Source organism: Rhipicephalus microplus, chromosome X (assembly GCF_043290135.1).
Source record: "Rhipicephalus microplus isolate Deutch F79 chromosome X, USDA_Rmic, whole genome shotgun sequence".
Classification (NCBI taxonomy): Eukaryota; Metazoa; Arthropoda; class Arachnida; order Ixodida; family Ixodidae; genus Rhipicephalus; species Rhipicephalus microplus.
The window spans coordinates 588483-609794 of NC_134710.1; the positions used below are offsets into that span (position 1 = coordinate 588483).

General features: G+C 42.8%; 1 protein-coding gene across 11 annotated transcripts in view; it reads left to right on the forward strand.

The window, feature by feature from the left end:
* The window catches only part of LOC119175608 (uncharacterized), a 497980-nt gene that overhangs the window by 370159 nt on the left and 106509 nt on the right, over positions 1 to 21312 (forward strand). Inside the window, exons 22-23 of one of the 11 annotated variants that reach the window (XM_075881653.1) lie at positions 298 to 362; positions 404 to 1719. The exons of 8 other annotated variants lie outside the window; for them this stretch is intronic. In XM_075881653.1, the coding sequence (XP_075737768.1) occupies positions 298 to 362; positions 404 to 491 (153 nt within the window). In that variant the 3' untranslated portion in view covers positions 492 to 1719. Of the gene's footprint in view, positions 1 to 297; positions 363 to 403; positions 1720 to 21312 lie in introns of those variants that run through there. 2 more of the 11 variants (XM_075881654.1, XM_075881655.1) reach the window with 2 other exon arrangements.

Below are 21312 nucleotides of genomic sequence, written 5' to 3' on the forward strand. Positions count from 1 at the left end.
TGTATCCCGAGACGCTCACTGTATTTAATGGTAGTAATCAGGCATAATGTGCCAACCTAAGCCATCTATGCACAGTTTGCGCTGTGTCAGAGAACATCTGCTATGGTTTTGTGCATGAAGCCGTGTGTTAGTGTAGTGTTGCCCAACCAGTAGGGCCGATTGGTATCAGTTGAAAATTCCCTACCGATAAACGAATGGAGTTCTTCCGTTTGCTGGGGCCACTTGAAGCTTCGAAGGATTGACGCGTAGACTGTGGGGACTCGAAATGATGAGACACCTGTATCCATTCTTTTTCAGCTCATTGCTGCCGTACAGAGAGCCATAAAACCAAAAAATGCTGAGTTCAGCTTGCAGTGGCAAATGTGAGTGAAATGTCAGCAGAAAGCTTCAATCAAAACTAAAGTTACATGGCACATTCGCAGGGGCATCTGCGCAGGCAGGCATTTGGTGTGTGCATGGTGACACCGTGGGGGTGTTCTACTCCCACCTAGCCATGTGTGGCATAGCCATGTCCGGGGAAAAGAGAATCCTGGGGGTTGGACACCAATGACGCACCACAGGACACTACGCTGACAAGTGTAACTCACAAGTCCACTGCACCCACTGGGTGATCATTCCGCATATTCCGGTCTTGCGTGGCCTGGAAGAGGGAAAAAGGAACCATCGTGACAAAAATTGAATTTGCAGTGATGCTACTGCTGCTCCAATTGCACCAAACTGCACCGAATTGCCCTGGCTGCTACATGCAGCTACAGTCCGCGCCAAACCTGCGCTAAAGGCATTTCAGAAACGAAACTACTTGAGGTTGTTTTATTCAAAATGGCATCGCGGTGCACCTGCATGAGACAGAACCAGAGTCAAGCCAAGCCAAACTAGGCTGAATGTCACTGTTGGAACCATGGCTGGTTGGGACGCAGTAAATGCTTGTTTTTTCAGACTTTCTAGGCACTGAAAAATCATCCGCAAAAAGATTCGCAATTTTTTATTCCACTCAATAATGAAATCACCTCAGCCTCATCTGAAATAGCTTCAGTGCCTTCTACACTTATCAGGCATTTTGGTGCACGCTCAGGCTGTCGTGAATACATTCAGTGCCTGCCGACGTCTATTTTCAAATATGTGTCGCGTAACGAGTGCCGCCAATACCAGCAAAACACAGGCACCGCCCAGATTGGCCCACGTTTACGTGGGCCAATCTGGGCGGTGTCTCAATATCCGTCTACGCGAGCACCACAGCTCTTTGAAAGGCACACCGACATCCCACTTGGCATTACATTGCCGTCAGTGTGGCTGTACTCCAATGTTCGATCAAACAGCTGTGCTATTCCGTCACAGAGAGCAGTTAACCCGAGAATTAGTTGAGGCCTGCTTCATCCGAAAACGTGGCGAGAAGTGCGTGAGTCATCCGTCTGTACTCCTTCACGATAAAGAATTTTCATTCCTAATGAGCACGTTTTCATAGTTTCACCGAGGTAAGCATGCGCAGTTGGTGTTACATTTTTCGTTTGTAGGGTTTTTCGGGGGGCTGTTAAGTTTTTCTAAGTTTTCTTGGTTCCATTTACACATGCGCGTTTACCTGTTTATTTCCTGATATTACATTTTTTGTTTTTTGTATGACGTTGTATAACAATATATGTGTAAAAAAGTAGGCGTGAGATTTCTGTGATTTGAGTTCGTATATATTCATGTGTGTTTCCTAATAAACTTGGTTTGAAGTTAGCGCTCGTGTTGTCTACGTTTCTTTCTTTTGTTTCCGTTCTGTGGCGCTAAGATTTCTTAGTCATGCATCGTTACCAACCTGCCCAACTCGCCGCACTCATCAAAACACAGGATAAGTTGCGGATTTTACCGCGTGGAGCGAGTGGAAATGGTGGCGCAGAACATAAAGGGTGTGGCAGAATAGGGGAATACTTGTCCGGACCTCCGCAATGCGTGTGTGCACTTAGAAGATGCGCCACTGTATAAAAATTTCTGGTGACACGTAGCATTTGCTGCCACATGAGACTGAAAAAAAAAAAAAAAAAACAATCGTTTCTAGTTGTGTGCAGCACATAGCCTACACAGCTGACGCTGTTCCTACCGGGGCACTTTCGTACGCATGTGTTTGCCATAAAAAAGCGTTCTTGATACCCACTCTGTTCGTTATCACACACGGGTGCGGCGATGGTGAGCTGTTTTCATTCGTGAAGGCACCGCTTCTGTGCGGCTCACTTAGCCGTTTCGCACAAAAAGACAGCGAGAAGGGTGGCGTGCGTGAGTGATTAAAAGCGTGCAGAACGCCGAAAACTGCGCCACATGCAGTAACAAGCAGTTTTGCTGAAGATGCTTATCATGAAGTGATTTAAGTCTTACTGGCGTGTTTGCCGCATTGCCGCCATCACGCCTCCGAGCATTTCCGTTGCTTATCCGTTAGACACCACCTCACACCGCGATGATACCAGCCCCTTCGAATTGTTTTATCTGCTTCACCCTGTACCAGTAATCATTGCGGCAAAGACAAGTTTTGGACATTACTGTTAAGTCAAACGGTTTTTGGAAACGCGAGGTTATAGAAGTATCAATGGTAGGGACTTTAAGTAATGCTGTTTCATACCTGGAATTTGGGCTAAAAGCCCCAAAAATTTCAGATGTTCTTATCCATAGACGTCGATAAAGCTTGTGGTGCTGTCGTGAAAATAGTCCGAGTTTTTATGCATGTCTCAAAATTCTGGCTTCTGGAGAATCGGCAGCCAACTGATCTTCAGTCATGATATAATGAAGTGCTATGGTTTTAAATTTTATTATTGGCTTTGTCTATTAAGTATGGTCAGGTTATCTGTCGATGACATAATTTTCTCTTCTTTTTTATTCTATTATTCTTGAATAGCATGCAGCACATTATAATTTTATTATTCATGTGTCATGAACACTGCATTAAAAATGGCAGGAAAGGCTGGATGGAACCTTGCGATGAAAAAAAATCCGTAAAGAGGGGTTGGTGTCGGGCCGACATTTTGACAAACGGACTTGTCTTTCTCAAGGCTAGAACAAAACAGTTCTGTTCTGAGGAAGACAAGACTGCTTGTCAGAACGTCGGCTCGACACAACCACAGTTTACGGATTTCTTCATGAATGCAATAGGTTTCTTAAAAATGACTCTAGCAACATATGCTCTGAAAGCCAGTTTTGCTGCTCCAAAGTGCATTTTTGTCTGCTCCAAAAACTTCTCTAGAGCATCTTAAGCCAGTAACATCACCGAATGTGACATAGGTTTCATGAAGCGCATTGGCATGTTTCCCTGCATTTCGCAAGGAACGTGTTGTACACTAAAGTGGTACGAGAGGGGTCAGCACTACTACAGTCTTCCCATGCGTAGCTTGCCATGGCAAGTGCCAGCAGCCCCCAAAGGGGGAGCACTTACTGAACACAGCCCCACCAAAGGCCCTTGTGAGTATTCAGGCCTGCACACAAGCGAAGGAGGTCTCCTCGACCTTTGGCCTGGTGTGGTCCAAGGCTCTGTTCATCGTGTTGAAGCTTATCATACATACAAGACTGTCTGAAACCTCTCCTGAGGCAATGGACACCACCGAAGGAGCTGTGAGTGCCCCTCAACTGCTCCCAAAAAAACAATGAGGGCCTGACTAAAGCTCTGTGAAATAAGTCACTTTTCTTTGTTATGACACGCAGCACACAGACAATCCGAACATGAATACCGTATGGCAATGGAACATTATAGGATACAATCTCAATGATACACGAGAACTTTTCTGTCTTAAGGTACTGTGTGTGGTCAGGGAACACACTTAAACGCTAAAGACACGAATTTCATCTGTCAATATGTTATCTTCCATAAGCACTGCGAGGATCTTCGTGCGTCATCTGGTGGTGTTGCAGTAATGCTCGACAGAAACGTAGCATGCCAGCAATTTCCACTCTGAACGGCACTGGAGGTAGTTCAAGCCATAGTTGCAAATAAACTCATCACTATCTGCTCAGTATACATATCCCCATGCTACCAGCTACACAAAGAGGAATTTCAATTACCGTATTTACTCGATTCTACCGCACCCTCGATTGTAACGCGCACCCGGTTTCGAAGACGAAAAAAAAAAGTAAGACATCGATTGCAACGTGCACCCGGTTTCGACGACGAAAAAAAAAAAGTAAGACATCGATTGCAACGCGCACCCATTTTTCTCGTTGGCCCGCTTGATCACACCACTCGAAAAAACGACTCCTTTTGGGAGCGTCTTCCATTTAAATATGAGGTACGAGAGAAGCTTGTGCCCATCTGACGTGTAACAGAGCATTGCTATCACTGCAGTTTTACCGTAAACCGATGTCAGCACGCGAACTTGCTTCGCCCCCCTTCTTCTCAACGGTTGTGGTGCTAGGCATGTCCAAGTAAAGAGGTGTCTGATCAGCATTCCCAATTTGCCCAAGCAAATGGCCGTTGTTGTGCCGCAAGTTGAGGACGAACCTCTGAAAAACTGTGAAGCTTTTCATCGTACTCCTCTCAAAACTTTTCGCAGATGCCCATTCGCCTTCGGAGGGAAAAGCTTTTGCTCTTCATAAAGTTAGTTAGCCAGCACCTGCTCGCTTTAAACTGGCTCCGCATTAGCCCTTTTTTCATTCCAAGGCTAACTGCATAGCCCGCACTTGGAGCAGTTCTGTCGTCACGTTCCACTGTGCCGCTCACTGCTCAAGCACATACTCGGCGAGCAGCTCCTTAATTTGTGGAAACCGACCCTGCTGTGGTCCACTGAAGCCTTTGCGTGAAGCTTTGCTGTCAACAATCTTCTGCTTTTGTTTCTGCCATTCCCACACGCATGTTTCGTGAACTCCGAATGACCACGATGCGGCCCAGTTCCGTCTGTTTCTACACATGCGATGACTTTTCTTTTAAAAGCGGCATCGTGGTGCATTCGAGTTTTTGGAGTCGGTCCTTCCATGCCGCCGACGCTAATGCACTACAAGATGACGAACTTCTCACCACACGTACGAAGTGCCGCACATGGGAAACATATAGGCAGAAATGGCCGACGCACGTAGGGGGCGGCCATTTTGGATATGCCGATGGCAATAGAATGACCGTATTCAGATTTTTTTTTTTCGTACTCGATTCTAACGCGCATGCAATTTATGAACTCGCTTAACCGGAAAAAAGGTGCGCGTTATATTCGAGTAATTATGGTATTTATTGATGAGTTGCTAGTACTTTACCTCGTTCTCAGCGATTTTAATTCCCACAGCAGTTTTTGGGGCAACACTTGCAGTGACGCGCAAAGCTGCCTTATTGAGCTTGTTCTGTGAATGCATGTTTACTAAACAAAAAAGAACCCACATTTTGAAGCCTCGCGAGTGAATTATATTCATTCATTGGTCTTAGCGTCACTTCATTATCTACATTACTTGGGTTTAACTGGGAAGTAGTTCTACATTCTTATGGGAATGACCACTTCCCAATAGACCTTATGCAAAAATGCTGCCATCTGTCGGCCGTCATGTGCATACCGTCATGTTAGAAGCGCGGGCGCAGCGCAGTACGTACAGTTCATGTGTGTTTACATATACGTATACGTAAGGCATATCGACGCGAGGTGTGTATTGGTGTATTGGCTGATAATCATGATGTTGACGTATTGCTGCGTCCTTTGTTGCACACAGAGAGCAACTCTGAATGCTGAAGGAAAAAAGATAAGCCATAAACTTTGCCCCTTGTTATTTTTTCAAGCTGATGATGTTTCCAGCATGTGCTTCGGCTACTGATCCCAAAACACGTGTTTGCTTTCTCTTTTCTAAGGAAGTAAGACGTGCAACAGAATTTATACTCGTGCTCTCAAATTGCTGCACGCTGAAGCAAGACGGTTTTCGCAATGTTTTCGCTTGCAGCCATTTACCAAGTGAAGGCACCTAGTACGTTTCACGCAGAAGCCATGCTCATGCAACAATCTTTATTGCGGCTAATTGCACGTGCCTGCCTTTCGTTCAATGTGCCGAGCACATCGAATCTTCGAAAAATGTTTGCAGTCATGCGCTATTCATTTTACTAAACGGCAGCTTGCCACACTTCAGAATAGAAAACAGAACAACAACAAACAAAGATGCTTTAGCACCGTGGTTCTTCTCAGAATGAACTGATGACACGCACTTGCTTCTAATTCAGTGTGTTTCATTACCAAAAGGTAATAAACAAAGCAGCAGATTCAACGAGATGTAAGCACTTGCAATAAGCTGCGTTAAAGCTCGTTTCGTGAATGTGGCCTTTGCGTGAAGCGTACAAGTCGCCTTCACTTGCTAAACGACTGCTAGCAAAAATGTTGCAAAAACTGTATTGCTTTAGTCGGCAGCAATTTGAGGAAAAACCAGTACAAACACGTCTTACTTAATTAGAAAGAAGAACTCAAACTCGTGTTTTCAAAGCAGTAGCCAGAGCACATGCTGGAAGCATAATCAGCTTGAATAAATAACAAGGGCCAAAGTTTACAGCTTATCTTTTTTCTTCAGCATTCCAAGTTCCTCTCTGAACCGTGACAGATGCATCAATACGTCGGCATTGCGATTATCAGCCAATACACGCTTCACGTCAATGCGCCTTACGTATACATAAACACACACAGACTGTGCGTACTGCGCTGCGCTCGAGCCTCTAACATGGCGGTATGCGCACAACGGCTGACGGATGGCACGAATTTCGCGTAAAGTCTATACTCCTTCAAACAAAAAGAGAGACTGAATTTCCACTTCAGGCTACTCGGTGGAAGCTTGACAGGGCTGACTGGGAGGAGTTTCGCGAACTTGCGACTATCTCGTGGACAGACATGGCTCCTTTAAGTATTGACGCTGCAGTGGAGTATTTTACCAGATTTTTAATCATTGCTTCTTTTAAATCTATACTACAGTCAATTAAATTTTACTACAGTGGAATCTTGATAATTTGAACTCGAAGGGGACTGAAAATTTGTTCGAATTAAAAGAAGTTTGAATTCGATGGAGGCGGAAATGTTGTAGGCCCGTGTGCTCAGATTTAGGTGCACGTTAAAGAACCCCATATGGTCTGAACTTCCGGAGCCGTCCACTACGGCGTCTCTTATAATCATATAGTGGTTTTGGGACGTTAAACCCCACATATCAATCAATCAAAGAAGTTTGAATTAATGAAAGCTAATTAAATGGAGGGCTCTGCATGCAGTGGCCCATGTGCATTGAGCTAACACACGAGGGGGAAGCTTCAGAAGACTTACATTTATTCACAAATCACAGGACATTCGTTATTAATTGAAATGCACGTCTCCACACGTTTGCCTTGCAGCGAGTCAATCAATTTTTCACTCAGCTTGCAAAGCATTTCTACTTCAGCTTCAGCATTCTCCTGGCAAGAGAAGTTGCACGTGGAAATGTCGAGCGCCGACACTTTCTAAAGACGACAACGACTGCGTAGCAGAGCCTCTCCGCTACGCAGCCAGCACGTGACGAGAAAGGAGGAGCATCTTCACGTGGAGAGAAGCAGATCGGCGGTTGAGAGAAAACGAACACTCTATGGCAGCTTTTTTTTTTCTTGCTCTCTTAGCGTGCATCATTGAACGGAGAAAGGTTGATAGGCAGGGTTGGGAAAGGGGGAAGCGTGGCACCCGTGCGTGAGAGACCCCCCCCCCCCCCCTTAAGGCGCAGAGCTGTACTTCAGCAAGGGACAAAGGTTGCAGAAGATATTGCTTTTTTCTTTTCATTCAACCACACATTCATTCAACCCAGGGACAGCTTTCTTTTTATCTTTTCTTCTCTCTCTTCGCACGCGGCGTTGGAAGAAGGTTTTTTACATGGCAGGGACGGAAAAAGGAAAAGCATGACACAGACGCATCGCAGATCGGTATTTGAGAGAGAGCAAACATTCCCCCACAGCCTTTTCTTTCCTTTTCAGTTCCTTCGCCCGCAGCGTTGAGGTGTCGCAGGTGCCGCCGTGGGATTGAGCGGGGTGCTAAGAGCGTTTTCAGAGCGCGATATGTTCGAATTAACCGCCGCAAGTGCTTGTGCATTTTAATTACCGGGCGTTTTCGCCCATTGGAATACACATACCTTTGATGGGACCTCATCGCGAGTTTTAATTAACCGGAAGTTCGAATTAGGTGTGGTCAAATCAATGAGACTCAACTGTACAAACAATTCAGGTGACAAGCAAACTTCGCATTATCTAATGGAACGACCATTGTCGCAGGGTTTGGAGAAAAAAAGAAGAAAGCATGGGGGCTTTTACGCGATCCCCTCACCGCAGAAAATCTCATAAATTTAAAACAAATATAATCGCAAGACCACTGAACGCACTGTCAGGCTTTAGGGAAAGCTGACACAATTTTGTCTGGCATAAATTCTTATAGAGATGAGGCTAAAGTTTGGAAGAGTGTGAGGAAAGCCTAAAGTCTACCAACCTATCTAATGCTGTTAGTTGACACTCAAGGGGAAAGCCTGGGAGACCAAGCTAGCACGCTGGTAGCACTCTTTGAATTCATATCCATTTCTGTGCACTATTCTAAAACCTTCCAAAGCTACAAAACTACATTAATTAGAGAAGTTTGAAAGAAAATAAGCAAATTGTAAAGCATACAATGAACCGTTCTGCTTAGCAAAGCTTCAGGCAACACTGAACATCTGCAACATTTCTGCCCCAGGTTCAGATCATGTTGTATATAATGGGAGAAACACTGCTGTTCTTCTACAATAACATATTTTATTTATTTTAGTACATACTGCAGTCTGTAGACCAAGCAGGAGGGGCGAAAAAAGGGAACACCGTGGAAACAAGGTGAGCAGGTTTGAACGGCAAGTTTTCTAATTATCCTATGCGACAACAAAAAAAAAAAACAAGTACATACTAAGTAGAGTGAAATAAGTATACACTACTAGAAAAAAAGTGCACACATTGCTTGAAACAGTCTCGAGCACAAAAGTAAAGCAACCCAACTAAAATCATGAGATGATGTTTTCCAGCATGGTATTAACAATGTTGTCTAAACGAAAAGATGCATTTATTTTTCGAACTCAAGAAGGCCATGTTCAGGAAAAAATATGTAGACAATTTATTTCATTCTCGAATGGTTCGTGGAAAAGAGTGCTTGAAAAAGTTAGTACGAGCAAAGTATAGTGTGGTATCATGATTTTGATTATGTCTGGTTTGCCTGGAAGAAGACAGAGAGAGGTATTCATGAGGATCGATAATAAACTGCTTATTTTTAAGCAGGAAAAGAAACTTGAGTTTGGTGATAGCTCTACACTGTTTCAAGAGTGGAATGTTTCTGATATAATATGGTTTTCTGGTATCATTCCTACTTCCTGGAAAGAGGCTGTAGTGATACTCATTTTGAAACGAGGAAACTATCCATCGTCTGTCACTAGTTGAAGGCCCATCGCGCTTACAAGTTGCTTGTGTAAAGTTTAAAAAAAATGATAAACAGTGCTCAATACATTTCCTCCAAGCAAACAATTTAATAGACCCATGCAAATGCGAATTTCATGATGGTAGATCCACAACCGACCACTTAATAAGCATTCCGAATGAAAGTCACGGAGCATTTGTACACAAACTTTTTTTTCCCAAAGAGCTTTAAGAGTATTGGCTGGATGCAAAGACCAATGAACAATTGATAGTCTGGGCACCCGCTCACTCCTCCTTACCCGGGATTGAGGCTCCTCACCAGACAGCTGGAGGACTCCTAGCCCAAGCCTCTGGGTTGCCTTGGTCGAGCTGAGAAGACGATGAGAGATTTGAGCGGATGACCACTTACACAGATATTACACAGTATTACAGGCTATGCAGGAAAATTTATCCTCTCACACGCTCGTCATTGAACAAAGGACAAGTGGTGGTGTGGCACCTACTCCAGACTCATACGTTTCCTAGTCCGGTAACAATGAACCACTGCGTGCCAGAGCTTTATTCGGACAAGTGTAAATTCTGCAACAGGGCGGTCTTGAGCCACATTTTATGGGCATGCCATCAGGCCCCCATGAGAGCCGAATTCCCAGACTGGAGTGGATAGAATACTGCACTCCTCAGCTCTGACTCTCAATACGGCAGGCTCTGACTCAATACGGCAGGCCAAAGACGCCGCCAAGGACCATGGGATCATGGCCGTCGTCTAGATTTGATCCTCCATCACCCCACCTTGCACCTGAAAGAGGAGGAGGATCTTTCTGCTAATTAAAGTTTTTTCATCATCATCTCAGTATTCCTTGACATGGAAAAAGCATATGACATAACACAGCACTTGAGAATACAGTAGACTCGTGATAATTCAAACTCTGATAATTCCCCGCCGCGGTGGTCTAGTGGTTAAAGAAGTACTCAGCTGCTGACCCGTAGGTCGTGGGATCGAATCCCGGCTATGGCGGCTGCATTTCCGATGGAGGCAGAAATGCTGTAGGCTTGTGTGCTCAGATTTGGGTGCATGTTAAAAAACCCCAGATGGTCGAAATTTCCGGAGCCCTCCACTACGGCGTCTCTCATAATCGTAAGGTGGCTTTGGGATGTTAAACTCCACATATCATCAAACTCTGATAATTCATACTTTTGGTTAATTCAAACAAAATTTTATTTTTTGGTTGGCCCTTCATTATTTCAGTCTATTTAGAAGCTTTTTAATTCGAACTCCATCACTCGGTTAATTCATACTTTATGCAGTTTCATACCGGAAAATTCCGCCTGCTTTCCCCCTACTATGAAAAAATTTAGTGCTTATATAGTTTTAACAGTCTAAAAATAATAAAAAATAAGCACTTGACTCCTTCAAACAAAAACGCTTTGCAAGTAAACAAGTGTTTGAAACAAAGCACACGCATGGTAAACCGTTACGCTTCTCAACTGGTATAGAGAGCTTTGAGATGAAGGCACATACTTATAGCGATGAAGCAGTTGGCAATTCACTATTTCATTAAAAGGTCTGATGAACACTAAATGGCCAATAAACTTGCATATTTTACACCTCTGCTTTCTGTTCACTGCACATAGTTAGGGCTTAAAAACACTTAAATATTTTTTAAATGTGATAAAATTAATGCTTAATTATAATTGGTGGTGTCACTTTACTCATATCGAGTTATCTATCTGGGAACTTCTGATTATTCAAACTTTTTGATATTTCAAACAAAATTTAGAGGTCTCTTGGAGGTTGAAGTAACAGGAGTCGACTGTACTGAGAGACCTTTCACACCTATGTGTGCGAGGTAGGGTGCTCACAATACTTGAAAGTTATCTATACAATCGCGCATTTCGTATTCAAGTGGGCAATGTTTTCTCCCAATCATTTGTTAAGGAAATGGGAGCACCACAGGGTAGTGTCCTCAGTTGCATTCTTTTTTTTATTATAAAATGAATTCGTTAGGTCTCTGAATCTCACATAACATGTTTATTCCACATATATGGATGATGTCCAGAGAGGCTTAAAGTCATGTAATCTTACATTGTGTGAGCGGCATGTTTACCTCTGAAAAAAAAAAGTGTCCAAATGGACCGACGAAAATGGGTTCAGGTTAAACAGGTTAGAAAGAGAGGCCTCCACCCAAATCGCAAAATTAACTTGCATGGCCAGCAGTTACCTGTAGAAGAGGAGCATAAGTTGTTAGGCCTAATTCTGGACTCTCTTTTACATCGCCCATCAAGTATATGAAAGGCAAATCTATAAAAACAATTACCATTCTAAAAGTACTTTCATACACAGCGTGGGGGAATGACAGAAAGTGCCTGCTCAGTCTGTATGAAAGGGTCATATGGACAAGCCTAGATTATGGGATTACGAGTCCGTGAAACCATGCTCTTTGACCCGGTCCATCATTTGGATCTTTCTATTGATGCTTTTTGCCGTAGTCCCGTAGAAAGCCTGTACGTCGAATTCAACGAGTGGTCCTTGCAGCTGCAGAGATCTTGCATGTTTTTTATGTATTATCTCGCAGCAAACACAGACAAGAAGCACTCCTCACTACGCAATCGATTGCGTAGTGAAGAGTGATATATCCTGCTTGGAAGTTACGAAAAGAATGTGATATATCCTGCGTGGAAGTTACGAAAAACGCACCTATTGCACATTTATGCACGTGCTTCCTGGAGCTTCCAACGCAAATGCAGTTGTCCTGACTTTTTTACAGATGCCTCAAAGTCTCAAACTTCTATGTCTTATGCAGCAGTCTGCCCATCTTTTTCGGATGTCAGCTTACTGCAACCTGATACAAGCATTTTTACCGCAGAAGCTTACATGGTATTTGCGGCCATTAAGAGGGGACACGGTCTTTGGAAACTGAAAAAAATGTCAAAAATGTTTATTTTTAGGAAACAGTATATTTGGTCAGTATAATCTATAAACTACGTTCTTTGTAAATATCAGCACCGAATTCGCTCCAGAAGTACCTCAAATAAACTGTTTAGCTAGCAGAGGTAGCACCTGAAAAGCGTGGGATCGTCAAAAATACCCAAAGATTCGCATGCACGTCGTTTCTTTCCCGCTCAACTGAGCACTGCCATCTTGGTCGTGTTTTGTTCGAGATTTTTTTATCTTTCCCCCCCCCCCCCCCCCCTGAAATGCCCATAAGTTGATTAAGAAATATGACGCAAATTATTGTGAAATAAACAAGTTATAAAATATGTTTTGTTTTATCACACATAGCAGATAGTTCGCTTGGTTGTCAATTAATAAATCTTAATAACAATCATGAATTTTGGAGGCCGTGCTACATTGGAAAGGCAGTTGTATTTTCTCATTGCAAATCCCACAAGGGGATACAATAATATAAAAAATAAAAGTCGTGGCCACAGTTTTTTGCATTCTGTTCATTCAAAGTAACAACCATTAAGATGGCATCAAGGTTACATTGTATGCCATATCACAAGCCCGAATCGGGGAAATCATCGTGCTAACTCGCGGTGCTATGATTAATTTGGCAAATAGTTTTTTCATACATTCTTTGCTTCTGCTTCAGTACATGCTCATGAGTGGTGGCACGTCGCAAAAGTTTAAGGAATAAAAAAGGGTGCATGCGATCCACTTGAAGAAAGTATTGTGATTGCGGGAGAGGAGTCTTGAACCGTATTTCCCAGCTTAATTACACATGGGGTTATAAAGTACCGTGCAGTTTTTGTGTGCATGCCTTTTTTGCTAAATGCATAGGCATGTGTTTCGACATGAATGTGGGAGGTACACTAACGGGATAATGTTACAGCATTGTCTATTACCTGCATTGAATTAACATTAAGTAACGGTTAATCAACATTTGTGGAAAGCAATGCCAACTTTTTTGACAATTATTAATGTTGCAGCAATGTTACTATAAGTTGTCTAACGTTGTGCAGCAAAATGCAACATTTGCAACATTGCTCTAATGTTGTAGCAACATCTTGTGCTACCAGGCCAGAAACGTCATCATTGTCTCGCTCTACTCACTCATGTGCACAATATACAAACAGCATGTTGTGTGCTGGGTTCCAGGGCATCCAAGGCAACATGTTAGCAGACCAGCTAGCTGTATTTGTCCATAAGAATACAGTCAATTCACTTATAGGAATTCCCATGCTTGACCTAAAGGGCCACTCACCATGTCTGACGATTTTGAGCTGACAAGCACAATGCATAGATGAGGCGTTCACGATCACGTCTGCCAAAATTTGCTGCGCTACTCCTCCTTGCTTTTGCGGGCACGCACCCAGAAAATTAGGGCATGATGTGCACGTATGAATGGCCCTATGTACATGGCAATGCAGTGACATTGGTCCTCTACATAGACGAATCTGCTCTAATGTTGCCAACAGTGGCACGTGACATGGCGAAAATTATTCAACACAACATGCGCAGTTTATGTATTTGTTGCTTGAAGAGATTAATAAATCTCTAGATAAATAATGAGACACAATAAGGAAATGTGAGCATTCTTTTTTGTTCCATTTTTTTCCCCCATCAACCGCACGGTGAAAAGTAGATGCGGGGCTAATGTGCTGGCGTTTCGTATGCGTTCGTGTCCCCGCGGTCAGCGCATAGAGCAGACAGCCTTTGAACGCTCCTACGCATTCGCGCACTCATTGTGCTCATCTATTCTAGTGCTTCTAAGCCAGTGTTTCCAAACCATCCCACAAAAACAGGTAGTTTCTGTGGGATGGTTTGGAAAACAACGCTGGTAAAAAAAAAAAGAAAAACGCCACTGCCGTGCTTGGGGGTTGAGTTTGTTCGGGCACGTCATGCGCACGTGACTTCTTCGTCAGATGGCGGAAAGGGCAGGGAAGAAATTTTGCTTGCGAAGGCTATGCAGAAGAGCAGAAAGGGTTTCGAGCTCGTCTCCTCTCATCCTCTTTTCGCGCCGTTTAAAAAAAAAAAAGTTTTCTCAGCTCGTAATGAACCGATTCAAAACATTTTTGTGGCAAAATGTTCCTCATCAGACACCCAACAACTTCCATGATCTAACTAAAATTTGGTATGGGGCCTGGTGAGTGGCCCTTTAAAACTTTTCTAAAATGAAAACTCGGAGATTATTGGCAGAGCACTTGGGATGGGCACACCCAAAATAAACTCCATGTTATCAATCCGTACCTTGGTAATTGGCCGCCAGTATCAAAATTATGCCATACACAAGTAATACTAACGAGGTTACGAATAGGAGACACCCACCATAACACAGACGTACTTTCTGGCCAGTGATAATCCACCTAGGTGCGAGAGATGTGAAGAAGCACTTTACATAACCCTACCAACTGCAGTTTTCATTCAATCATGTCGGGCTCATTAGTAGGGACCCGCTTTTTTTATATCAGTCACTTTCTGCATTTTTAAACGATGTGCATAGTTTTCATGCCGTATACCACGGCGGATCCATAGCATGACCTCTCAGTAAAGGTCATCACTGCAGTGTCTGTTATAACACAAAGCACCCATCTCATGGCTCTCAAGGGAATTGATGAGGCATTCGTGCTGATTACATGTCTCTATAGTGTTGTTATGACAACTACATCAATCACAGCACACATGTCACATCACTTTTATAGTTTATATGTTTTACCCGCTTTTAGTGTGAGGAGTTTAAGGCCCCTATAGAGACACTTAACAACATTGTTCACAACTTCACATTCCCTCAATGTAATTGTAAATTACTGATCAGTGTTATTAATGAGAACTGACAGGCAATTATTTCAAGGAAAGTATAGAAAATGTTATTAAAAGTAATTCCAATGTAATTGGAAAGAAAGAAAACTAGACAAAAAAAGTCGCAGATTTGCCGCAATGGCAAAGAAATGAATGCGATAGCAACAAAGTGCAATGTTACTCAAAAAATAGCAAGCAGATCCAAACGTGCCCCGCATTGCTCACGCTCAAATGACACACCAAACGTACTCACAGCTACAGATGAACACGAATAAGCGTCTCAGTTGTTATTTCACTGTGTCCGAGAAACACGCCTTCTTCACAAACACAGACTGCGCAGCGAGTGCAGTAACCTTTGTTCGTCCGGTAACTACAACAGAATCATTCCAGTGAAAGCCCAAGGCGTACGACTCTCTCCACCGCGAGATAAGCGCGCTCGTGTGAGTGTCTCACCCACTCACCCTCCACGAGGCAAATTACACATGGGAGATCAACGCATGAGCACACCTCGCCGCGTCATGATGATCTGGCGACGCGACTTATTGTGTTATCTCGCTGGTAATGCTTAAAACACGATAGTTCCCCCGAGGTGGGTATTGCCAGCAGTAAGTGTTAGGTATAAATAGCTTGCCGTTATAACGTTGAAGTAGGTGCTCCTTCGTGCCTCAGTGGATAACGTCACGCACTCACAACCAAGAAGTCTGACGTTAGATTTCACGTGCCGGAGTCTTTTTCTGGATTATTAAAGACAATAGTCTTTCTTGGGGACCTTCGACGCAAAAACTTTGGTCTGTACATACAGTTCCTATTCATAAAAGTGGGTCCAAGAAAGACGTAACCAACTATAGACCTATTTCACTTACGTCCGTACCCTGCAAGTTATTAGAACATATTCTGTATAAAGAAAAAATGGCACATTTATCAACAAACAACTTGCTGGCGTCTCAACAACATGGTTTTCGTAAGGGCTTATCTTGTACAACACAATTAATTGAATTTAACCATGATTTAGTATCTGAAATAGACAATAGCGGACAAATCGATTGCCTTTTCCTGGACTTCCAAAAAGCTTTCGACACTGTGTCGCACTCTTTTCTTTTAAGTAAGCTTGCTGCGCTAAATATTGACCGCGAAGTTCTGGTGTGGATAGATAATTACCTTTCAGGTCGCCAACAGTGTGTAGTATTAAATGGCAAAAAATCAAGTTTTGTAAACATCACTTCAGGGGTGCCACAGGGCTCAGTCCTAGGGCCACTTTTATTTTTAATATATATAAATGACATTTGCTCAGGAATTGATTCTAATATACGGTTGTTTGCAGATGACTGTGTCTTGTCAGAAAAATTAGAAATGAGAGTGGTGTCACCCTGCTCCAAAGCGACTTATCGCGCATCCAAGAATGGTGTTCAAGGTGGAAAATGACATTCAATGCCAATAAATGTATTCATGTTACTTTCACACGTAAAAAAACCAAGTTAGCTTCAGAGTATGTAATCTGTAATAGTATAGTTACACAAAAACCACATTATAAATATTTAGGTGTAACTTTTTCAGCCGACTGTTCATGGAATGCACACGTTGATTCAGTTGTTTTGAAGGCCGCCAAGTCACTAAATTTTATACAGCGCAGCCTGACACAAGCTCCGGCATGTTTGAAATCAACGGCGTATTCAACATACATTCGCCCTATGCTTGAATACGCCTGTGCCGTGTGGGACCCCTGGCAAAGTACTTTAAGTTACAAACTTGAAAAAATACAAAATAGAGCTGCAAGGTTTTTTCCTAAGCCGGTACTCAAGAAAGGACAGTTGCACCAATATGAAAAATGAACTAGGGTGGGAATTACTCTCATCGCGTCGAAAGAAACTGCGGCTAAAGCTCCTGTACCAAATATTTCATGGTAAAACCGGCATTCGAAAAGAAAAGTACCTTCACAGTCCTCATTATATCTCTTTGCCAAATGATCATTGTTTCAAGATTTTAGAGTACTGTACCAGATCTAATTTGTATGCTAATTCGTTTTTTGTTCGTTCCATTAGAGAATGGTATCACTTATCAAATGAACAAGTGTGCTGTATTAATGAAGATGTGTTTTTCTCGACATTGTAACCCCCCTGCTGCAGCGCCCTTGGCTAAGCGGGGTAATCATTGAATAAAGAAATAAAGTACATTTGTCTGTTTGTCAACCGTTACCGCGAACTGGGTACTCTAAGCAGCTCCAGCCGACATCCCAAACAGCCGACCTCATTCGCAGCGCCCACCATTGTTTCTCAAGGATCAGCGTTCATACGTGTGCGATTGTCAATTATAAAACAATTATTGCACATATCTGAGGCACTATAACAGCACGTATATATTCTGCATGTTCGTCTTTTACCAGAAGATGCATACGTAAGTAATTCTAAGGACCGTAGCGCTTATCACGCTTTGCTGACCATGCAATGCTTGCACATAAAGGCGAGTGTTTCCAACACTTTGCTAAGAAGACACGGTGGTGGCCTCTACCAGTCGCCTTGCGTTCTACATCTTTTCACCTCTGAGACGGGTGGGGATGCCCGTCTCAGGACCACGCGCTTTGTTTTCCAAAAAAAACTGCCAGATCACGCTCGTGTCTCATGTGTGACGTGACTTGATGCGCTCATGTGTGACGTGACTTGATGCGCTGCACGCTCGAGGCACTCTAAGGCAGCGCCTCCATAATAACATTCACAGGTTAATTTGCGCAGAACATCAAATAAATGTTTTGTTGACTCTCTCCACATGCGAGGCTATTGTCTTTCGACGACATTTGCAGATTACATGCAGATACGGGGCCAATTTTTTTCATTATTGTGTTTTCATATATATATAGATTAAGTGAACAAGTGTATACATATACTGTGAATGACGGTGGTCGTTGACCCCGATGACGGAGGCAAAATGGCCAAGAGTGGCCATATAATTGCTATTGCTATAATATAACCTTCCCGCTTGCAGGGACCAATTCTGCGACCTTCGAATAACACATCAGATTCTCTACAAACGTAGCTACCACGGTGGCTATCCCTCCGTTCATTTTATGGGGTATGTATGTGCATTTAAATGTGGGAGGATCAGTCAAATCTGTCGTCATTGTGGCGGGTGTGGGACACTCATTTTCAGCCCGTTGGCATCAAATAGCACATGTTGTTACTACGAGCTGGTAGCTCAACAGTAATCCCTCGCAAAACACTTGAAGGCATTTAGTCTGCCAGAACGAGACCCTCCCTATGAATGAAGGAAAGAAGGATAAACTTAAGGGCTCACTGCAGCGGCAAGAGATGGTGCTGACTGACACTCCCACTTTTCAATGTACATACATACCCCATAAGATGGACAGGGGTATAGCCCCGGTGGTAACTCAGTCGGTTAGAGCATCGCACTCATTATTTGAATTTCTCAGATTCGGTCACTGCCCACTGCAAGTTATCTTTCTGGCCACTTCTCTTTCTTCACAATTACAATACTACTTCTGATAACATCCCTTATACTTTTCTTGGCATAATTGTCTGCCAGTTCTCATTAATATTATGTCTGCCAAAGAAAACGAGCCCTTAACTTTAGCCTTCTTTCCTTGATCATATTTAATGTAATGTCATCTTTTATCGTGCTCTTTGGCCGAGCATGGTCCTTGCACCACTAAAATCTTTATATCATCATGAAGGTTACATGACGCAAGAAGTTTTATTGCTGTTAAAAAGCTTTCTGAAAAACTTTGCTTGCTTTTAGTTGGTGCATAACTTTCAGTCTTAGTCTCATCTTGTGAATGCAAAAAGTGGGTCTCAGTACAGAACAGGTACTTGGAGAGAGAACAACACGGGCACACACTCGTAACTGGAAGTTTATTGCAGGACATGCGGCTGCTCATCCTTTTTCATTCTATCTAGGCATATAGATAAAACCACCCGCGAAATATCGAAGCTTTCCACATCAAGAGATGCGGTGAGATATGGGCCAGTCATTTTTTATACAGGAATGACGAACAGTTAAAAGAAAATTCGGGAGTAGTGGCAACAAAAATAGTTTGATAAGTAGATGATTTTCTCTTGTTCGTCAATCCAGATTGTTCGGAGCACAAGGTTTCCTGTGTTTTGAATCTGTTTAAAGAGTATGGTCACGGGTGAAAATTTACAGAACCACCAAAAGAAAAGAATTAGTTTTTAGATTTAAGGCTAATGGCTGAAGATAACCATGTGTGCTGGTCCTACTTCCCACATTCCAAGAAGCCAATATTGAAATCTAATTTAAGACATAAAAAATTGTGGAAACGGGGTTGGCCGTGTCTTGCTTTTGAGCAGCAGTAACCAAATCGTGTCCTGACAAGCTGCCATGCACTTTCAGCAATCAGCTACAATGGTTAAGATGTGCCGATTTTCTGTACATCATCATCGCTGGGTAGCCCAGAAGTTATAAAAGGGTGTGTGATTTAAGGGCTTGTTTTCTTTGTTAGACAGAGTAATAATAAGATCTTACAAACAATAATGCCAAGGAAAGTATAGGGGATGTTATATGAGGTAATATTGGTATAAATATGAAAAAAGAAAAGTGGATGAAAAGATAAGTTGCCATGAGCAGGGTCCGAACATGTGACCTTCGAATAACTCATCTGATTCTCTACCAACTGAGCTACCGTGATGGCTTTATCCATCCACTTTATTTGGTATATGTATGTAAAAAAAGCCGACATAATCTGTCTTCGCTCAGAAAATCAGTGAAGGCCTTATTGAACTATGCCCCAATTTTTGGTTGACCTACCTGTCTCGTTTTGCCCCGCCACGGTGGTCTAGTGGCTAAGGTACTCGGCTGCATTTCCGATGGAGGCGGAAATGTTGTAGGCCCGTGTGCTCAGGTTTGAGTGCATGTTAAAGAACCCCAAGTTGTTAAAATTTCCCGAGCCCTCCACTACGGCGTCTCTCATAATCATATGGTGGTTTTGGGACGTTACACCCCACATATCAATCAATCATACCTGCCTCATTTTATTCTCTCTCTATGTGAATTAAACATGGGAGCATCAGTCAGTGCCACCTATAGCCATGATTGTGAGTGTGGAACACTCATTATGCCTGTTGGTGTCACATAGCACAATGATCTTATTACTAGCTGGCAGCTGACCAATAATCCCTCGTATGATACCTGAAGGTACCAAGTCTGCCAGAATGAGACCGTCGCTATGAATTAATGAAATAATTGTAATTTAAGGGTTCATTTTTTTTGTTAGACACTGTATTGATGAGATCTAACAGACAATAATGCCAAGGGAAGTACTATATTTATTTATTTATTTATTCAATACTGTGGGCCTTTTCAGGCCTATACAGGAGAGGGCGTACAAAGCAAATAACACTTCATATCCCGGAGATGAAAAGAAATGGAAAATAGGCAAAACAAATTGCAAAAACAACGATGTAACAGTATAAAGCAATAAACAAGCAAAAATAAAAAACTACTTAGCATGATAACATCAACGGTAACATTGATATACAGATGCAGGCGGTTAAGCACGTGTAGCAATGTGCGAGCACATGCGCGATACACTGTTTCAACCTTTATTTCGGCGAAGATGGCACAGGATTTATTGCAATGCCTCTAAATGAATTTCCAACAGCGATGAAAATGATTCAGATGATTGTGCACTGACAACGTCATTCGGCAAGTCATTCCACATTTTATAGCTGCGGGAAAAAAATAATACTTCAACATGTTACAACATAACAGGAATGGGCGTATGCATTTGTCATTGTTAGTTCTACTGGAGTGACGGTGCGTAGCTTTAAGGTAATCATCCTTATTTAAATTTACCAGGTTGTTTGAAAGAAGAAAAAGAAATTTCAGGCTGGCTAATTGTCGTCGGCTAGCAAGAGTTGTGACACGTGCTTGCAAACACAGCGCGGAAACACTCTCCTGCCTGGCATACTTTGAAAAAATAAACCTAAGAGCCCAGTTTTGAATCTTTTCCAATGCATCAATCATGTTCTTTTGGTGCGGGTTCCAAACTATTGCTGCATATTGCAGGACGGGTCTAATGAGCGTCTTGTACACTGTTAGTTTAACTTGAGGGGAACTTCCGGTCACTTTACGCCTTAAAAACCTAGTTGTTTAAATGCACGTGCAGAAATATGATTAATGTGGACATCCCACTTTAATGATGATGTTATTGTGACCCCCAGGTACTTTACGGTATTTACGTGCTTGATGTCTGCCCCAG